The sequence below is a fragment of the Necator americanus genome, chromosome X (assembly GCF_031761385.1).
Source record: "Necator americanus strain Aroian chromosome X, whole genome shotgun sequence".
Classification (NCBI taxonomy): domain Eukaryota; kingdom Metazoa; phylum Nematoda; class Chromadorea; order Rhabditida; family Ancylostomatidae; genus Necator; species Necator americanus.
The window spans coordinates 25,588,793-25,606,525 of NC_087376.1; the positions used below are offsets into that span (position 1 = coordinate 25,588,793).

General features: G+C 43.8%; 6 protein-coding genes across 8 annotated transcripts; 4 read left to right on the plus strand and 2 right to left on the minus strand.

Annotated features, from left to right (window-relative positions):
- Positions 1–162: 162 nt before the first annotated feature.
- Positions 163–606, plus strand: RB195_025481 (uncharacterized protein; the record flags this gene model as incomplete). The annotated part of the gene is made up of 1 exon (XM_064213646.1): positions 163–606. One exon carries the CDS (start codon positions 163–165, stop codon positions 604–606), a length of 444 nt encoding a protein of 147 aa, XP_064069527.1.
- Positions 607–1,005: 399 nt separating this feature from the next.
- On the minus strand, positions 1,006–1,386 carry RB195_025482 (uncharacterized protein; the record flags this gene model as incomplete). The annotated part of the gene is made up of 1 exon (XM_064213647.1): positions 1,006–1,386. One exon carries the CDS (start codon positions 1,384–1,386, stop codon positions 1,006–1,008), a length of 381 nt encoding a protein of 126 aa, XP_064069528.1.
- A 67-nt stretch (positions 1,387–1,453) lies between these two features.
- On the minus strand, positions 1,454–7,824 carry RB195_025483 (uncharacterized protein; the record flags this gene model as incomplete). Of its 3 annotated transcripts, none has more annotated exons than XM_064213650.1 (7): positions 1,454–2,261; positions 2,771–3,111; positions 3,173–3,240; positions 4,750–4,811; positions 5,345–5,438; positions 5,532–5,634; positions 7,714–7,824. In XM_064213650.1, 7 exons carry the CDS (start codon positions 7,822–7,824, stop codon positions 1,454–1,456), a joined length of 1,587 nt encoding a protein of 528 aa, XP_064069530.1. The 3 variants fall into 3 exon arrangements, with proteins under 3 accessions (XP_064069530.1, XP_064069531.1, XP_064069529.1); XM_064213649.1 differs by having other exon boundaries at positions 5,345–5,456; XM_064213648.1 differs by lacking the exon at positions 3,173–3,240 and having other exon boundaries at positions 2,771–3,020.
- RB195_025484 (uncharacterized protein) lies at positions 7,176–7,514 on the plus strand (the record flags this gene model as incomplete). The annotated part of the gene is made up of 1 exon (XM_064213651.1): positions 7,176–7,514. One exon carries the CDS (start codon positions 7,176–7,178, stop codon positions 7,512–7,514), a length of 339 nt encoding a protein of 112 aa, XP_064069532.1.
- A 5,439-nt stretch (positions 7,825–13,263) lies between the features above and the next one.
- On the plus strand, positions 13,264–13,662 carry RB195_025485 (uncharacterized protein; the record flags this gene model as incomplete). Its single annotated transcript, XM_064213652.1, has 1 exon — positions 13,264–13,662. The coding sequence occupies one exon, from the start codon at positions 13,264–13,266 to the stop codon at positions 13,660–13,662; it is 399 nt and encodes a 132-aa protein (XP_064069533.1).
- Positions 13,663–13,710: 48 nt separating this feature from the next.
- Positions 13,711–15,399, plus strand: RB195_025486 (uncharacterized protein; the record flags this gene model as incomplete). Its single annotated transcript, XM_064213653.1, has 1 exon — positions 13,711–15,399. One exon carries the CDS (start codon positions 13,711–13,713, stop codon positions 15,397–15,399), a length of 1,689 nt encoding a protein of 562 aa, XP_064069534.1.
- Between the last annotated feature and the right edge of the window lie 2,334 nt (positions 15,400–17,733).

Here is a 17,733-nt window from a genome sequence, read left to right on the forward strand (position 1 = left end):
ATGAGTTGTATAGCAAATTCACGACCAAAATTTCCCTATTCTACAATGATTTCAATTTCTTTTTTTCTTTTTTTTCTACAATGAATAGTAGACGTGAAGAGAGGGGTCTGTCAGGATGACACAATTTCACCCAAATTAATCCGTGCCACTCTCGAGAACGCGATGCGAGGATTGACATGCGATAACATGGGAGTGAAAGTTGACGGCCAGCATTTACACCATCTACGTTTCGCTGATGACATCGTTCTTATATCAACAAGCATCAATCAAGCGGAACGGATGCTGGCCGAATTTGATGAAACGTGTAGAAAGGTGGGTCTTCAGCTGAACATAGACAAGACTATGTTGATGTTTATGAGGAACGGAAGGGTTTCTGATGCCCCATTCACGCTCATCGTAAAGAACATTTCCGAATGCTCCAGCTATGTATATCTAGGTTGGGAAATCAACATGATGAACGACCTGACCTCCGAGCTGGGCAGAAGGAAACGAGCGGCTTGGGGAGCATTCAAGAGCATCGAGGATGTAGTGAAGAAGACTAAAAACGTCCTGCTCCGTGCTCACTTACTCAACACTACCGTTTTTCCTGCTTTGACTTACGCTTAAGAAACATGGGCGTTTCGCAAGCAGGAGGAAAATGCTATCAGCGTCATAGAACGCGAAATTGAAAGGGTGATGCTAGAAGTAACCCGCTTCACGCAAGTGAGGGACGTGATTCGAAGTTCACTCCTACTTCACCGATCGAAGATCAGAGACGCTGCCGCATATGCAAAGGAAAGCAAAAATTAGGTGGGCCGGACGTGTGATGCGTTTCAACGACAGTCATTGAACCAGAGCCATAAGCGACTGGATACCAGGCGACATCAAACGCACTAGAGGAAGTCCGCCTACCCGATGGTCAGACCTCTTCACGAAGTCCTTCAAAGAAAAGTACGACGCTCTTCGGGTCCCTCGCGAGAAGAGATGCTACCCGGCAACGCCTGCGCGCGGTCGGGATCACCTTGATCACTTTGACTGCCGTTGATCTTCGAACTGGTCGAGCGGGCGCCAGTAATTCTTCCATTTGTCCCGATCGCGTGCCAGAGTCGCCCAGTGGTTCTTCCTTTCGCGTGGGGCACGAAGAGCACCATAATTTTCTTTGAAGGACTTCGTGAAGAAATCTGACCATCGGGTTGGCGGTCTTCCTGTAGTGCGCTTAATATCGCGGGGAGCCCAGTTGCTCACGGCTCTGGTCCAACGGTTGTCGTTAAAGTGCATCACGTGTCCGGCCCACCTTATTTTACTTTCTTTGGCAAAAGCGACGGCGTCTCTAATCTTCGATCGCTGACGTACTAGAGAACTTCGAATCCCGTCCCTCACTTGCGTGAAACGGGATACTCCTAGCATCACTCTCTCAATTGCGCGTTCAATGACGCTTTCTTCGTGCGAAATGCCCAGGTTTTCGAAGCATAGGTCAAAGCAGGAAGTACGGTGGTGTTGAAGGAGCAAGTACGGACCCGGATGTACTCCTGATCTTTCTCACTACATCGACGCTCTTATACGCTCCCCAAGCCGCATGTCTCCTCCTGCCAGGCTCGGGGGTTAGGTCGTTCATCATGCTCAATTCCCGACCCAGATAAACGTGGCTGGTGCATTCGAATATGTTCGTTCTGTTGAGTGTGAATGGGGCATCCGAGACCCATCCGTTGCGTATGAACATCGTCTTTTGTAGATTCAGCTGAAGACCGATGCATCCACATGTTTCGTCGAATTCGGTCAGCATTCGTTCCGCTTGGCTGATGCTAGGTGTTACCAGTACGATGTCATCAGCAAAGCGCAAATGGTGTAGCTGCCGACCATCAACCTTCACTCCCATGTCGTCCCATTCCAACTTTCGCATTGCGTTCTCGAGGGTGGTTGTGAATATTTTGGGTGAAATTGTATCACCCTGTCGGACCCCCCTCTTCACGTCAATGATGATATTCTTGTAGAGTGGCAAAATTCCGGTCGTGAAGTTACTGTACAACTCTCGAAGTACCCTTATGTAATGAGTAGGGACGCATCGGTTGTCCAAGGTTTCCATAGCGGGTTCCGTTTCAACTGAGTCGAAGGCCTTCTTCAAGTTGATGAAAGTTCGACAGAGCGGCATGTTGTATTCACGTGATACCTTGATGAGTTTCGAAACAATGTGAATGTGGACACAGCGGATGCTTTTCCCCGCCTCTGCAGCTTCAGCCAGCACTTCCACTCTTCTCTTCTGAAGGTCTTCCTTTATTGCCTCTCTGCAAAGCCATGCGAGCTTGGACGTGAGTTCTTGGTTGCCTGCGGCTCGTGCTGCTCCACATTGGGGTATCAGCTCAAGAGTTTCAAGAAACAGGCGTATCTTGGTGGTTATAAAACTCAACCTTCCTCGTTAGTGATAGTTCTGGTATTTCTCTCTCTCTGAACTTGGCTTTCTCGTCTCTCCTGGTGAAGGAAAATCTTCCTCGGAGGAAGTGATGGTCCGATCCCATATAGAATTTTGGCACAACAGCGACGTCCGTCAGGCAGAACCTTTTATTGACGACGATGTGGTTTATTTCATTACGGTATCCTCCACCGGGTGACTCCTACGTCCAGCATAGAGAGGAGGGCTTCTGGAATTGCGAGTTCCCATGGATGGTCTTAGTCGTCATTATTAACTCGGAGAGCCTCTCCCCTGTTCATTCCATTGTAGGCCGTAGGTCTCGATGTGAAGTTCCTCAGGCGTGCTTCTTAGGCCAACGTTGGCGTTGAAATTGCCAACTATGACCTTGTAAGAGGTATGATCTTCTCTGTAGAACTTCTCCAGGTCCATATAGAAAGCGTCGACTTCTTCTCCTTCGTAGCTTGATTCGTTGGAGTGTAAGCGACGAAAATAGTCAAAGCTGGTGTTGGGCCACATCTTCTCATCCGCAGACGTCCGATTCGTGTCAAAAGTTGTTCGAAAGAGTCGATGTTCTTTGCCATACTCGTGTTGACGAGGACGCCAACTCCACCAACACCTCTACTGTCGCATGTTCCTAAGAACAGTTCTTCTCCAGTTTCCTGTACGGCGTTGAGATGGTGACGTCGTCTCGTCTCGGTCAGTCCGATGACGTCGTACTTAATCTTCTTGGATTGCACGTGCGTTATAAGTACAGATCGTCATCCTAGTCCTTTTCCGTTTCGGTACCCTACATGACTCCTGCAACCCCATCCTTCCTGGCGTACCAGGCTTTCCTCCGGAATCAGGAGACTTTTCTATCAGTGTGACATGCAAAAAATTTTAAAACCCATGGGCAGGTTGCACGCCTCAGGTCCCATGAGTTTTGGGAGAACGTTGCGCTTTTCCGGAGTGGACAGGCGGAGCTTATTTGTTGGAGGCGACTCCAAATCGCCTCCCTTGCACCTCCCAATCACCTGATTGCAGGCTTTTGGCCGGACCGACGTGCGGAATACAAGGATGTCATGCTTCAGTCTTGGCTCAGCTCAAACAAGGAGTCCATCCCCTGAATCCACCCACGTCTCTGGGCAAGCAAAGGTCACTTTTGGTCTTTCCTATCCGCCACCCGGCTGTGATCCCTCTAGTGAGGGAGATGCGTGGCGATCGGGATAAATGGAAGTATTACTGGTGCGCGCTCGAGCAAATCGACGAACAACGGGAGCACAGGTGATACAGATGATTGATTGACTATATATTGATCTCTTCAACTTGTCGCTCTATGGGGTGGGTAAAAGAATGGTCAACTTTGCTTTAATATTGGAGCGTCGTGATTACTGGAACTGGGTACAACTAGTAAAGCAATGGTGCTCTCCCTTGCTTAAAGCAGCACACTACAAAATTGAGAGCTTTAAGATTTCTTCACGATTGAATAGGTCTAGGCCTGAAGGTTACAACATGGGCGCCACCACGCTCAGTTCTACTTAATTATCCAGGAAAACTCCATGAGAAACAGCTTTGTCGTGCCGAATCCGCCCACTAGGCATCAGTAACATGCATTGGGAGCAGTGATCTTGCGCGTGCAAGCGGACAGCTAACGGCTTGCCACTCCCGCACGGATGCGGCGCGTACACCTCCGCTCGCAGATGTGACACGTTATTAAGTGTTTCGTAGGGAGATTCGATGCTCCTATTAAGGGAAGGTCGTTTTCTAAGCTATCTTTCTGGATCACTATAGGGTGGAGCGTAATCGGCCCCATACTCGAATGTGACCTATAACCCTATCTACTCGTGAAGAGATCTCAACACCCTCAATTTTGTGGTATGCTACCTTTAATGGTAGCTGCAGCTGTTCCTTTTAGTTAAAACCTGCCAGGTAATTCACCACATGGTTCACAAAAGATGAAAAAAAACACGAAATTTTCTGCACATGTATATCAAAGGAATATATCAGGAGATTTTTTTGCATCATAAGGTAGAGTCCGGTCGAAGTGATTTATAGTAAAATAAGGTTGAATAATTACGCAAATAGTTTTCAACACCTCGCACGCGAGCGTGGGTGTGTCACCGTGGTACTCTTAATGGGTTCCAATACAAGGGTGGAACTACAGGAAGGTCTCACTACGCAGACATTTACAGTGGTTCTGTCGAAAGCGCAGCATAACGCAATGTGGAGACCAGCGGTAGACTGCTTGTTTTCCATATCCAATTTAATTCTGTTAGCCTACAGTAAACCAAACGAAATGTCGTGCTCTTCAACTAAAATGCTCCTTTAGTAATTTACCAAGCGAGAATGTTCTTAATTTTTGAACGAGAACAGAAACTGCTTACCATTTGGGGTCGTGATGTTGGCGTGTGTATCACGTAGAACCTTTAGAGGAGATTCCGGCGATCTGAACCCAATTTTTAATAAAGTGATACATGAACTATCTGTTTATTTATTTGATTAGTACGCTCAAAGGCTGGACAAGTAAAAAATGTTTTCAAAAATTGTGAAAAAAGATGGATGAAGCAATGTTCTGTAATGTTAACTACAAAATAATGAGACTAAGCATAAAAGGGTAAAGTGTAGTTGGAGTGAGGGGGACACTCAGTGGCGCCCTTATTTCTCGGAGTAAATAATCAAATCAATCGGGGCTCAAAGGTCTGAGCATTAGTCTTGGAGGATCTACGACATCTAAACTAAAGATGTAAGGAGAAAAAAGTAAGTTAGAGCGTCGGGAAATAAGGGCGCCACCGAGTGCCACCCCCCTCCCCCCTCCCCAACTACATTTTTCCCGCGTAAAATAACAACTAGTAATACAAATATTAATGATGTTGTAAATGATATATATGTGCTAGAAACGAGCAAAAGGGGGCTTTCGCTACTTCTAAGCACACAGCAATGTTAATCCACAAGGAAGAATGTTTCGTAAACTGTAATCACCTTTGTCTATTCGAAATATAGTATCCATCAGAAACTGTCGCGTTTGTGGGAATCAGTGGTGATGCGGTAGAACACCGAGCAGGTGTTTTCATATCTTGACAAGTGATAGAAACTAAGAGAAAAAACTTGACTAGCGAGTGTAGATGTCTGATGGGCAAAACGAAATTTTAAAAAAATCAATACTTACTTTCAGGAGCGCATTTTTGAGAACTGTTACTTGTAGGACGTACAGATGCACATCTCCTTTTTGCCGGTGATGGCAAACTCATGACGTTGTAGCGTATTACTAGCTAAAGCTCATGAAGTTTCTTTTAAGAAATTTCCAGGACGAACAGGTAGATCAAAACATTAGTGATACAAAAGGAATAACATTACTACTATAGTATGGAAGTGGTAATAATATAGCTACCTTGGACGTCTTTTTCTCACACAAAAGAGTACAAATATGAAGAAATATTACACAAGCTTCAAGAAATCTAATGACTTAGTCCAGAGATTGCAAAGTTTCAAACTACTCTTACAAACAATAACTTGAAGCGAAGTAGATACAGAAAAGATGGCGCAACTGTAGTAAGCGACGTAGAGGATTATAAAATTCTGTCTGTACTAGTAGGAAGTTCAGTAAGCTACACAGAGATCCAACAAGATTACTATATTATTTGAAAAAAAAACTTACACTATTCATGCAGTAAAGGCCTATGTCGAAGAAAATTACAAATGCTGTTCGCGCTGTTAAAGGTGTAGTAGTAAGTAAAATTGTGTAGTAATTAACACAAGTATCTAATCCCAACTTTTGCATGGACCATTTAGAGACAATTTTTCAGTTTAAGGTTACTACTTTCATGTATTGCCTGTCTAGATGTTCAAACTTGGGATAGGGAAGCGAAAATTCTGCTCTAGAAGAATTATTTAAGGATTTTGATAGATCATTCGTGAATGATTCGTTGGCGCGTTGCAAAAGGAATGATCAACGAAAGGCATTCTATCGCTAAGAAACACGTGAACTGATCATGGCAATGAGCCTGGGTAGCCTTGAAGTACTAAAAAGAAGAATAATCAAATTTAAATTCCATTTTCTGGGCTTTGCTCAGTGCAGGCGTCCCAAGATATTTCGTTTATAGGACTACACTGCGGGGCCGTGTATACAAGTCTGATTGTTTCCTGTAAGTGGTGGCCCTGCTTTTACTAAACGCAATCAAGCACTTGAGTATACGCAATAGGAACGTACGAGACATATCACCTGTACTGTTACATGGCAAAAGTTTTCCACACATTGCAAAAAAGTGCTGTCATCCGGCACTATGTTAGAACTCATACCCTGAAAGGTGCCTGAGAGAAACATGGAGTCTTCGGCAACAAACATCCGTTTTGTAACACTGTACTGCCAGTCACTGTCATGTGAACTTGAAAAGTCGCTCTATCCAACCTCTGCTATATCTGCATGTACCGTTTGCTGCATTGCAGGAAACACACATCAAGGATCGCCCTCTCATCAGTATCGACAATTACACCATTTACTGGGGCAATGTTGTGGAAGGAAAGTAGGAGGCTGTGCAATAGCTGCTAGGAACGGTTCCAAGTGCATGGTGGAGGGGTTTGGTTCAACGTCGTTAAGGTGCGCCTTCGTACGATTGCGGGATCGCAGGGTACTCAAACTCTTGGTCGTAAGTGCTCACCCGCCTACATAAACCGCTGAAGATCACAACAAGGAAGCGTTTTATGATGAACTCAATACGGTGATATCCAAGATACCAAGCCAGTAGGCGGTAACTGTCAGAATTGATACGAATGCAAAAATGGGAATTGAACAACAATCCGATGTACTTGGAAAATGGTTGTATCCACGAAGCAAACATCAGACAACGGAAATGGTCTGATAGACCTTTGCGAGCAGACGAAGCTCATCATTGCATCCACGTTTAAGAAGAATCATCGATGTCATCAGCTTACGAGGCAAAGGACAACCCCACCAACGCCAAAGAAGCAGCGAAAACGGAAGATGCCTGGTTTCAGCTCGACTACGTTCCGACGAAGAACATACCTCTGTCATATCCGAAAATATAGAGCTGTCTGGGACGACGCATTCGATTTCGACCACCACCCTGTTCTTAGCTTTATAATACGGTTCCAGAAAAGATCAACCGAAGCTCGACTTAGCATTTCTAAATAACGAGGAATAAAGAAGTTCCGCCAACGAGTGTCCATCAATTATATATAATATATACATCAATTATTATTGTATTGTATTACGAATCAGGAAGATAGTGGGACTCACTCTTTCACTAAACGCATTCACTACGCTGCAAAGAAAATATCCATGTACGATTCTGCATCTGTTGCCCGCACTACTGGTGACTTCAGCCACGAACCGAGTCGCTGTCGGGGAGGCAACCACGCCCATCTCGAGCGAACATTGTTACACCAGCTGAACCATCAAGCGCCGTCAGTCCCTGTACTCGAACACGTTCATAGACCGACATATGCGGTTAACGATGAACCACCGACCGAGTCGGAGGTTCTGGTCTGTATTTAAAAAATGAAGGATGGAGAATCTGGCGTAGACGACGGAATTCGCGCAAAAATGCTGAAACCTCTTCTTTCCTCTGGCACTCGTGAAATGACGAAGATAATCCGTTCAATATAGATTGACGAAAGGATACCTGATTCGTGGATACACGGTATTATAAATCCTCTCTACAAGAAGCTATTCGTCACAGAATTCAGGAATTACCTATTAACATCATTGCTGCGTGTAATTTAAAAGGTTTTGGAGCGGATTATTCTGGACCGACTAATCCGACATCGCAAAGAAACCATCCGTGACCAGGAAGCCGGCTTTCGCCCTGGCCTATTAATCATTGATCAGTTGATTATTATGAGAAGACTGATTGGAGCGGTATTTAGCCTCTACAATTGGCTTTTTTGGAATTTTAAGCCGCTTTCGACTCTTCCCACCGAGACCGTCTTCGCAATATGCTTCAGGGGGGAGGAGTTCCATGAAAATTCCTACGTCTAATAAACGACATGAATAGAAGAACGACCGCTGCGTTTGAAACACCAACTGGATATACTGCACCGTTCGAACAGAAAGATGGAGTAAGACAAGGAGCAGCGGCAGGACCCTTTCTGTTCAACTTTGCCGTCGAAGACATAATGCAAAGAACAGTTAGGTAGTGTCCCGCCGATGTCATTTTACAGCCGTCTGCTCGTCCCTTGGTAGATCTCGAGTAGTAATATTATGTAGTAATATGAATGGAGTGACATACGATGTAGCAATATTCGCTCCTAGCAGCGAAAAGTTACATCACATTGTTAATATTGTATCGAAACTAACTGTAGCCTACAGATTGCGATTCCGCCTCGATAAATGTAAGTAGATGTGGGTCTCCTCAACGGGAATCAGGCTAGACGAAAAGCTAACTTGTGGATGAGTTCTGTTATTTGGGCTGTATGCTGAAAAACGATGGCAGCTACGAGAGAGATACTCAAAAAAAAAATGCGCTAAAGCTAATTCGGCATTCATCTTGTTAACCAAGTGCCTGCAGTCGACCCCCATTGCCAATGAAGTCGAGTTGCAAGTCTACCTATCCGCAATTCGTCCTATCATAATGTGGGGATCGGAGACTTGGGCAGCGCCGTCGACGGTGATGGATGAGCCTGACTGCATGGAGAGAAAGCTGTTTAGACAACTGTTGGGCAACTTTTGGCCGATGGTATGCCATAACGAAGAACTTTACTCAGAAGTGGATATGATGTACCGGCGAATAACAACGTGGAAAATTTCAACATTTTGCCTGGGTTTCTGAAGCAGTCTCGGAAAACGTCTTCGCATCTTTACTCAGTTGATGAGAAGACCGTCTGATCGTCTTGTTCAACTTCCAAGTTGTCCTGAGGATACTTCCAGATCCTAAGTGGAAAAGGCCATCTGATCATAAAGAAAGTTTTGGACTGATGTGATAAAGGAAGATGTGAGGACAATTGGCGTTGAAAGGCAGTTCATTGGGGACGGCCGCTTATGGAATAGCGATGGAAGAGCAAACGTTAGCTGAAGATCGAACAAGACGGGTTCGGATATCACCAAGGACGGCAGACCCCGGCGAAAATGCGGATAGCCGCGTTAGGCCGTAAAACCCGCCCGCCGATTAGGTCAAGTAAGTCAAAGACTTCAATAACAACTATCTAACCATTGATCAAATTCATCTATTACTTCAAGCATACGTTAGCTCGTTCTTACCCTTTGCGGTGAAAAAATCTTTCTAAAATGGTCTCTTTCCTATAATCCACTATTTATGGTGAGCCTACAGCGGACGTCTGCGCGGCGGGACCCTCGCGCTTGTTTCATCCTCAAGCTAGGAACCAGCTGCCGACTGCACTTCGAAGATCTCCTTATAGTCATCTGCAAACGGCTGGAAACTGCATCGCCTTCCACGCAACGTGTTTACGCGACATCGCATCATAAATCGAAATGTTCTGTCAAAAATGTACTCAAAACTACGCCGAAGTCATTCTGAAGCTGCACAATGCGGAATCTGAGTTCACCATACTACATTTTCAGAAAATGATTGCCATAAGAGTCCGTCGCTTCACTCCCTTCGGGATTTTATTTGAAGAAACGAGAAATTTGGATGTTCTCTTGCGGTAATACACGACAGAAAATACTATGATCAGTGCCATGAATTGGAATTTTTCGATTACTTCTATCTAAACTACTTATTTAAACTTGTTTTACAAACATTCTATTTAGACGTCCTGGCTGAGGATTAACACTGCTACGCTGCATCAAAAATTCTCAGAAAAATATTAGATTATAAGCACATATTCAGCGTCTAACTAGTCTCCACAGAACAATAGTAGAAGTACAAAATAAACAAAAAGGTATGACCTTTACCGAACATTTCCAAAGCGAAGAGTTGATTAAAATATGCATCATTACAAGCTTCCTAATACAAATTCTTTTCATTCAAGAAAGATGTGAGCAATATATTTCCAATTTCGAAATGAATATACGTTCCTGGCAAACGAATATAGTCATTGCACAATACAAAATGCAATTGCTAGATGTGTAAAACGTGTTCAACCGGGTGAATGCAACGCATCTTCTTTTTCTCGTCCCTGTTTGCCTCATTCCACTCAAAAGCGCATGGTGACAACCCGGCTGGATATATTTATTGCTGAGCATATGTAAAGCTTTGCGGATAGATATTTATGGGCAGCATGCCATGAAATCGGTAATCGTTATTTCTATCCTCAAATGGACGAATTAACTATTTCAGGAGATGAGTGACTAATAGAACATGTTGCGCGGGACAATAATGTAATAAAAAAATAATAATGAAAAAAAATAAAATAATAATAATGTAAATAATAATGAAACTTTCAAGAAATGTTGAATAGTTAGGATCACTGGCTTGCTCCCCCTCTTTTAATTAGTACAGCTTTGTATTTTTCTTGCTTCTTATCTTGTAAGGATGACTATCTTCAAAATAGATGGACGCTGGTGATGCCTTCTTTTCATCACATAGTTATTATGTGCTTTTGAATATTTCAAGCACCAAATCGAAGTCCAATCAAAAATAACTAGGTGATTGAGTTTATTCCTCCTGAAGAGACTGTTGATGTTGAAATCTGTCCACGAATAGATAGCAGTAAGGGTGTAGTTCACGACTATGAGCGTGATCACGCTCAATTCTCCCAAGTAATTCAGAAAGAGTGTATGAAAGAGCCATGTCTAATTCCGTCTCCCAAACGATGTAACTTAATACGCGATGGGACGCGAGCAACCCTCCCATCGTCTAGAGTTCGAAATCCAACTAGTATATTTCAAATAAGGAACAGAAGCAGTCCGCTCTACACAATCGCAGACGCATAGTGGGCTGACCTCGTTTTAGTACCCGTAGTGGGTTGCATCGTTGGAGAGACTGGACAAGGTATTTTCAGAGGTCCTTTTCTGACTTATTAGGAGGAAATGAGTGTGATTGCGCTCATGCTTCTGAGTCACACTCCTTCTCCTATCTATTCGTGGGGAAATCTCAAAATCGTCAATTTCGTGAGATGTGAGAATGTTTAGCTGTACTAGTTAGAAGAGGAGAAACTAATAAATAATCGTTTCTTGTTCCTACGAAGATTTAATTTTACCGCACTACAGAACATGTTCCAGTAGTTCTCCACCTTTCGAAATAATTAATTATCCGGCTGAGAATAGAGCATAACAACAAGAACATGAGTGCGAAGAATTAACGGATGATCAAGGGCATCTACAGAATTACCTAGGAAGTTCTCATTTTCGTCATATAGATTGAACCTTTTAAAAGCAACTGCTAACTGTTGCAGCCAGATGAGGGCAGAATCATGGGAGGCAAGATCGCATGTCGAGGAACAGACTAACGCCTGCGGTGCGTTTACGACGCGTGTTTGATTCGAGCTCGTTATTATAAGTCTCGGATTCGTCGGTTATCTTAGATATTTTTGTAGGTTAGTTAACGAATGGTATACAGTAGTGTTTAACCAGGTGGTGAGTGCTACTATAGGAGGGCAGAAAAAATGTTGTATATATATCATATAGTTCCGGTCAATGGTTTAACGGCAGCATACAAGGGAATGCCGGAACCCCAAAAAGGTGCCGGCAAACTATTCCAAGACTAGAACTAGTTGGTTTTCTCATGGCAATACGCCTTGGCAGATCAGTAATATCCAACATGTATGGACATATCGGACAGATTTCTATCGTCTCAGATAGCGAAATAGCTTTGTGGTGGTTGAAATCAACAAAAAAAAACTACCCATAAACAAGCTGCGAGACCAACTCAAAACAGATGGAATTCCCTCAGGTTTCTTCTATGTTGATACTTCACACAACCCAGCTGATGCTGGTACTCGTGGTCTTACAAGTCAAGAAATCAATAATCATGACTGGGTGAGAGGACCACGCTAGTTAGAACAAAGCACAGGCATATGGCCGTTAAGGTCCACCGATACAATCGCAGAAGTGGCCAACACAAAAGAAGAGTGTGCGATTTCCATAAACGTAATTGCTAAAGTTAAAAAAAAGACTTGGAATGATCTTATGGATTTGACGCGATTTTCCACACTCAAAAAAGCATTGCGAACAATGGCAACAGTTGGGAAAGTTCTCAAGCAGTGGTCATTATCTACGGAAAAAGGTAGATCTACTGTTATGAGCCTCAAAAAGGTTAATGATTTTGATTCTGATAGCGAAATAACATCGTCAGATATGGAACTCGCCGAGGAAATTCTGATAGCCACCGAATAAAGTCATTATACACTTGAAGATCTTACGAAACAATTTCGTGACAAGAAAGTAATCCAAGACCACAGAGGGATAATTCGTCATGAATCACGCTTACAAAATGCGTATCTTCCCTTGGATACAAAATCATCTATCTTCATCATCAAAGAGTCCGAATTGGTTCGACTAATCCTGCTCAAAATTCACAATGCAAACGCACACTGTGAGAAAGATCATACTTTGACTATTGTACGCCAAAGATTCTGGATTCCGCGCCTTGCCTGTGCCTTCAAAAAGTATTTGGGCAAATGCACAACATGCAAAAAGTACCAAGGACTCCCCTTGGGGCTCCAATAATGCCACCACTTCCAAGAGATCGAGTCCTGGTCTCAAAACCGTTCCAAAACACTGGGTTTGTCTTCATGGGGACATTCACTTCGAAAACCCAAGGAAAAATGTATGTGTGCTTATACACGTGCCTAACGACAAGAGCAGTACACCTCGAAGTTTTTAAAACTTATCAACAGGAGCATACTTAGAAAGCTTTATACGTTTTGTGTCGCGTAGAGGTGTGCCAAAGATCATGCGCAGTGATTGTGGCTCAAACCTAAAAAGTGGTGAGCGCATCATAGAAGTAATATTCAAAAAAGATAACAAAACAGGTAGCTCTCTTATGACCTACTGCGCAAACGAACGAATAAACTGGATCTTCAACCCTCCAGCGTCACCATGGATGGGAGGCGTATGGGAAAGACTAGCAGGATCAGTGAAAAAGGCTCTAAACAAGTCAATAGGACGAAGGAAGTTAAACTTCCCTGAGATGTGTACGGTGCTGACAAGAATTGAAGCAATTCCCAACACGAGACCGCTTACAAAATGCGATACTGATGACATCACAAAACTTCTGCTTCGCCCCATTGATTTCTTGCAAGGAAACATCAAGTATTCCATCTCAAATGGAAGTGCATTGCACGATCTAACAGATCCAGTACATAATCCTACGCTTATACAAACTGAAAAACAAGCGCTGGAAGCAATCCGTTTTTCCAAAACGATTGCAGAAAAATTTTGAGAATCTTGGAAGTCTCAACACTTGATATCTCTTCGAGAAAATGATAAAATGAACTACAAACAACCAAGACATCTGAAAAGAACAGATCCGGAGCTCGGAGAGATAGGACTAATCGAGAAAGATGTAGTACCTAGAGGAAATTGGCCGTACGGCAAAGTAGTGGAGGTCATGATCTCTGCGGATGGCTTAATAAGACCAGCAAAAATCCTTATGCCAAATCATCGGATCATCCAACGTCCGCTCAATAAATTTTTTCCTTTAGAAATACGAAGCTCCGCAAAAGTCCGGAACAGCGACAATACAACCTGTGAGGCACCTCCCTCAACAAGCAACAAAAGACAGATCTTGACCCGCGCATCAAAAACGCGAGCATATGATGTCATGAAGGAATTCGAAGAAGAATTGGATAACACACAGAGCTCTATTTCCATAAGCTTAAATGTTGTGATATTATCATTCCTTGTTAATGTTACGATATTATCATTCCTTTGCCTGATATCCCCAAGCCTAGCTACAAAAACACTAACACCAAATGTCTTATGGAACAAAGGTGTGGTCAGAATAATACCACTAGGCCAGCCTTTCGAACTTTGCTTCATCAACAATGAATGCAAGATTTTCTCAGATCACAAGAATCTGAGTTTTCCTCTTCTAATTTCTCCAACCAATGACAAGGTTAAGGTCCGTTTGCGTAGTTTACAATATAACAGCACTCAAGAGCAATCAATAACGTGCGAGAGACCTGAGTTTTGTGACCATCATTATCTCCTCACAAAAAGTCTCTTAGGAAATCCACACTGTTGGCCAGCTGGCGCCATAACTACTGTGGCAGTGATGGTCTACTTGATAACGATAATGTCAATCATCCTTATTTGTGCTACATCCCAGCTAGCGAGAAAAGCCAAACGTGCGATGGTTAGTAGGCGAGAGTGTAGTCAACCAACTTGTTCAGCTATTCCAGCGAACACTTTCGAACTAGCTCCTCTTCCTGGTTCATCAGCAGTTATAATTTGCGCCGTAATTTGCGCAGTAATTACAAGTGCACAGGGATGCCAGCATGGTTACATGCGACACAACGCAGATCTAATCTGCAATGGAAAAACTCGGTGCCATTACGAATACAACAGAGAGTTGTACTTCAACAAGTTACAGTCAGTGCTATGCATTGAAATTTTCCACGGAAATAAGACAGTGGGCACAGCCAAATTTGTCAAAAAAAAAACAGTGGAATTCAAATGTGCCAAAGCCACCGAGAGCTTTACAAGAATGACAAGAACGCATGTCTATCATATAAAGCGATGTGCTCAAGCTGGCTCTTGTACTACACAAATGTGCGAGACCATCAGTGCGAACGAGACAATCCCAGACTTGAAATCGGCAGCAAAATATCCAGGATACTCTGGATGTTTCAGTAGCTGCGGGGGACTGCTGTGCGGGTGTTTCATGCCACAAGCAGCTTGCACCTTTTATAGAGTTGCACAAATACCTATAACCAAACGGGTGTACGAAGTGACCAGATGTCCTCACTGGAGTCCCGAAATTAAGTTGGAAATAGAAGTGAACCTTTTCAACAAGACACGATTATTCACCCAATCGTTTTCCCCGTATGCGCTGGTAAAAACGGACGTATTTAACGTCACTGTGATTTCAATGCAGAAACCCGCAAGTACCATCGCAAACAACGATTTGCGATATCGAAAGGCGCTTCATTTGCCCTTCCGGAACACTTTCGCGTAGCAGCAGAGTGTACCTCCTACAGGGAAGCTCAAGCTCAATTTCATAAGTGCATAAACAGGATCAGGTACGAATGCAGCAACTCAGTAAACAACTGCCTGTGCCCAGAAGGCTCAATTAGTACATTTTGAAATAACAGCGATACAAATCTACCTCTAGAAACAGCTACAAATGTTACCGGGTGCTACAATTCTCCAACAGGTGCGGAACTAACGTTAACCTGCGAGTCTCCGAAACAAATGTTGGTCACAGCCTTATGCGAACAGCAGTTCACACTCAGCTGTGGAGCAAACAAAAATAACCAGGTACGGAAGAATGTGTACTCCAGTGTGGTCACAACAAAATCGTGCTAACAGGTAACCTGTACTACCACATACATATGCAAAACTCCTCAATCTTCGACCACCAGTCTCACACAGCTAGCTTGAGTCACCAGTGGTTCGCGGACATAAGTATGCCGGACGTGAGTCCCCTACACAAAACAAACTTTCACAAACCACTGGAAGCTGGCTGTGGCCGCAACTATCTTTACACTAATGCTTGCTGCCCTAAGCCCTAACCTACCTAACCTACATAGCAGGACCTTTACGTAGCAAAATGCTTGCTCCACATTCTCAAAACACTGTGACGGCATGGAGCTGCTTGCAGCGGAAACAGCCTGAGCGCGCTGGTCAGCAACCGATTCAACGGTCAGCTGATACCATGCAGCCACAAGCAAGCAAAAATCAGTTGGCTTACCGAGCGGGCTGAGCGGCTTAGACCGCAAAGCAGAAATAATCCAGAGATCAAAAGATCAAAAGTGCCGCAAATTATATAGGTGCGAGCTTTGTATTTCACAGTGATACGGGTGATATGGGTTTGATCTCGTGTTCCAATACGAGAAAATGTACAAAGTTAATATCTGTTCATTATCCATTGTATGTACATGTTATCAATTATGTTCACACACGTATGCACAAAAGCATATTAACCAAGTCGGCTCGCTCGAAAATATCATCGTCTTGGACAAAGTTCTCCAATTACAACGATGTACCTTCTCGGGTGCCCGCAGTCAATTACAACTTGTTATTACGCACTCAAAAGCACTTTGGCGCACCATCAAGAGCAGTGAAACTTACATCTAGGCTATTCGTTGAGGGTGGGTTCAAGATACAGACTATCTGAACACGTATAAATATTGGTGAAAAAGCATCAAAGAGACACAATATCATGTCTTCTTCCGCTGATGCTATACTCTCCTGGACGATCTGGACAGATGCGACATCGCCACACTACTGCATCATCTGCTCCCTGGCCTCGACAATCTCGAAAAGGCCTGCCAAACGTTTCTGGAAAGAACCGCTCCGAAGTTCAGCTGCCTATTTTGCACTGTGGACGAGAATCGTGACAATCACCATTCCGGGAGATGTCCACGGTTCCCGAATCCAATCTCAAAAACATCACAGGTCACAAAGCTAAACATGTGCCTCCTCTGCCTAAAAACGGCACAGGAGGACGTATGTGGAGTGAAGTGTGGAAGTTGTGGTCTTGGCCACAATTTCTTGCTTTGCTGCTCCAAAAAACTGCAGCCTCCCACGAAGCGACCATACAAGAAGTAACTACCATCTCAACGCCGTCATCGTCAACAAGCCACAAGCCGTCATCAATTCACCCGCACCAAGCCGAACTCATGCCACTATCAACAACGTCAGCCACGCCCCTCCACAAACTTCGCAACAGTCGAGCCGCACGAAGGAAAAGACCTGTCGAACTAGAATTTGTTTTGTTCTGTTGTCGCCCGCGGCAGTATCATCGACCCCGATGATAGATAGGGGGCGTGGTATAAGGTACCGTTGGCCGTTATGGTTATTTGGCTGCAATCACGATTTGTACCGTCCAAGTGTGCGGTTGTGCCCACTCTTTTCATTGAATCCTATTTGCTGGCACTCACTGTATTCACTTAATAAACATTCCACTGAACCACCGCTTTTGGTCTGTTCAATTAGGGTGATAAAATACCCTAAGTCTCAAGCCACCCACTACCATAGAATCGAGGAACTATGGACTGCTTTTGAATTGGAGAACCTATGCTCTCTCGCATTTCCCATCTAAAGTCCTTGCGATTCCGGTTGGAATTTCTCTCGTAAAGAGCTTGTAATTGGTAGGCAACTAGCAGAAAACACGATAGATGCATGTCGTGCAGATACCTCTTGTACCTTTTACAACAATATGGTTTTGCTGGCGCTTACAGGTCGGGAACCTCGCATTCCGACAGGTAAGGTTTGAAAACCCTTATCAGGATGATGATTAAAACTGACCTTATGTTCACAAGATATCCATGTTTGACTTTGTCAGGAC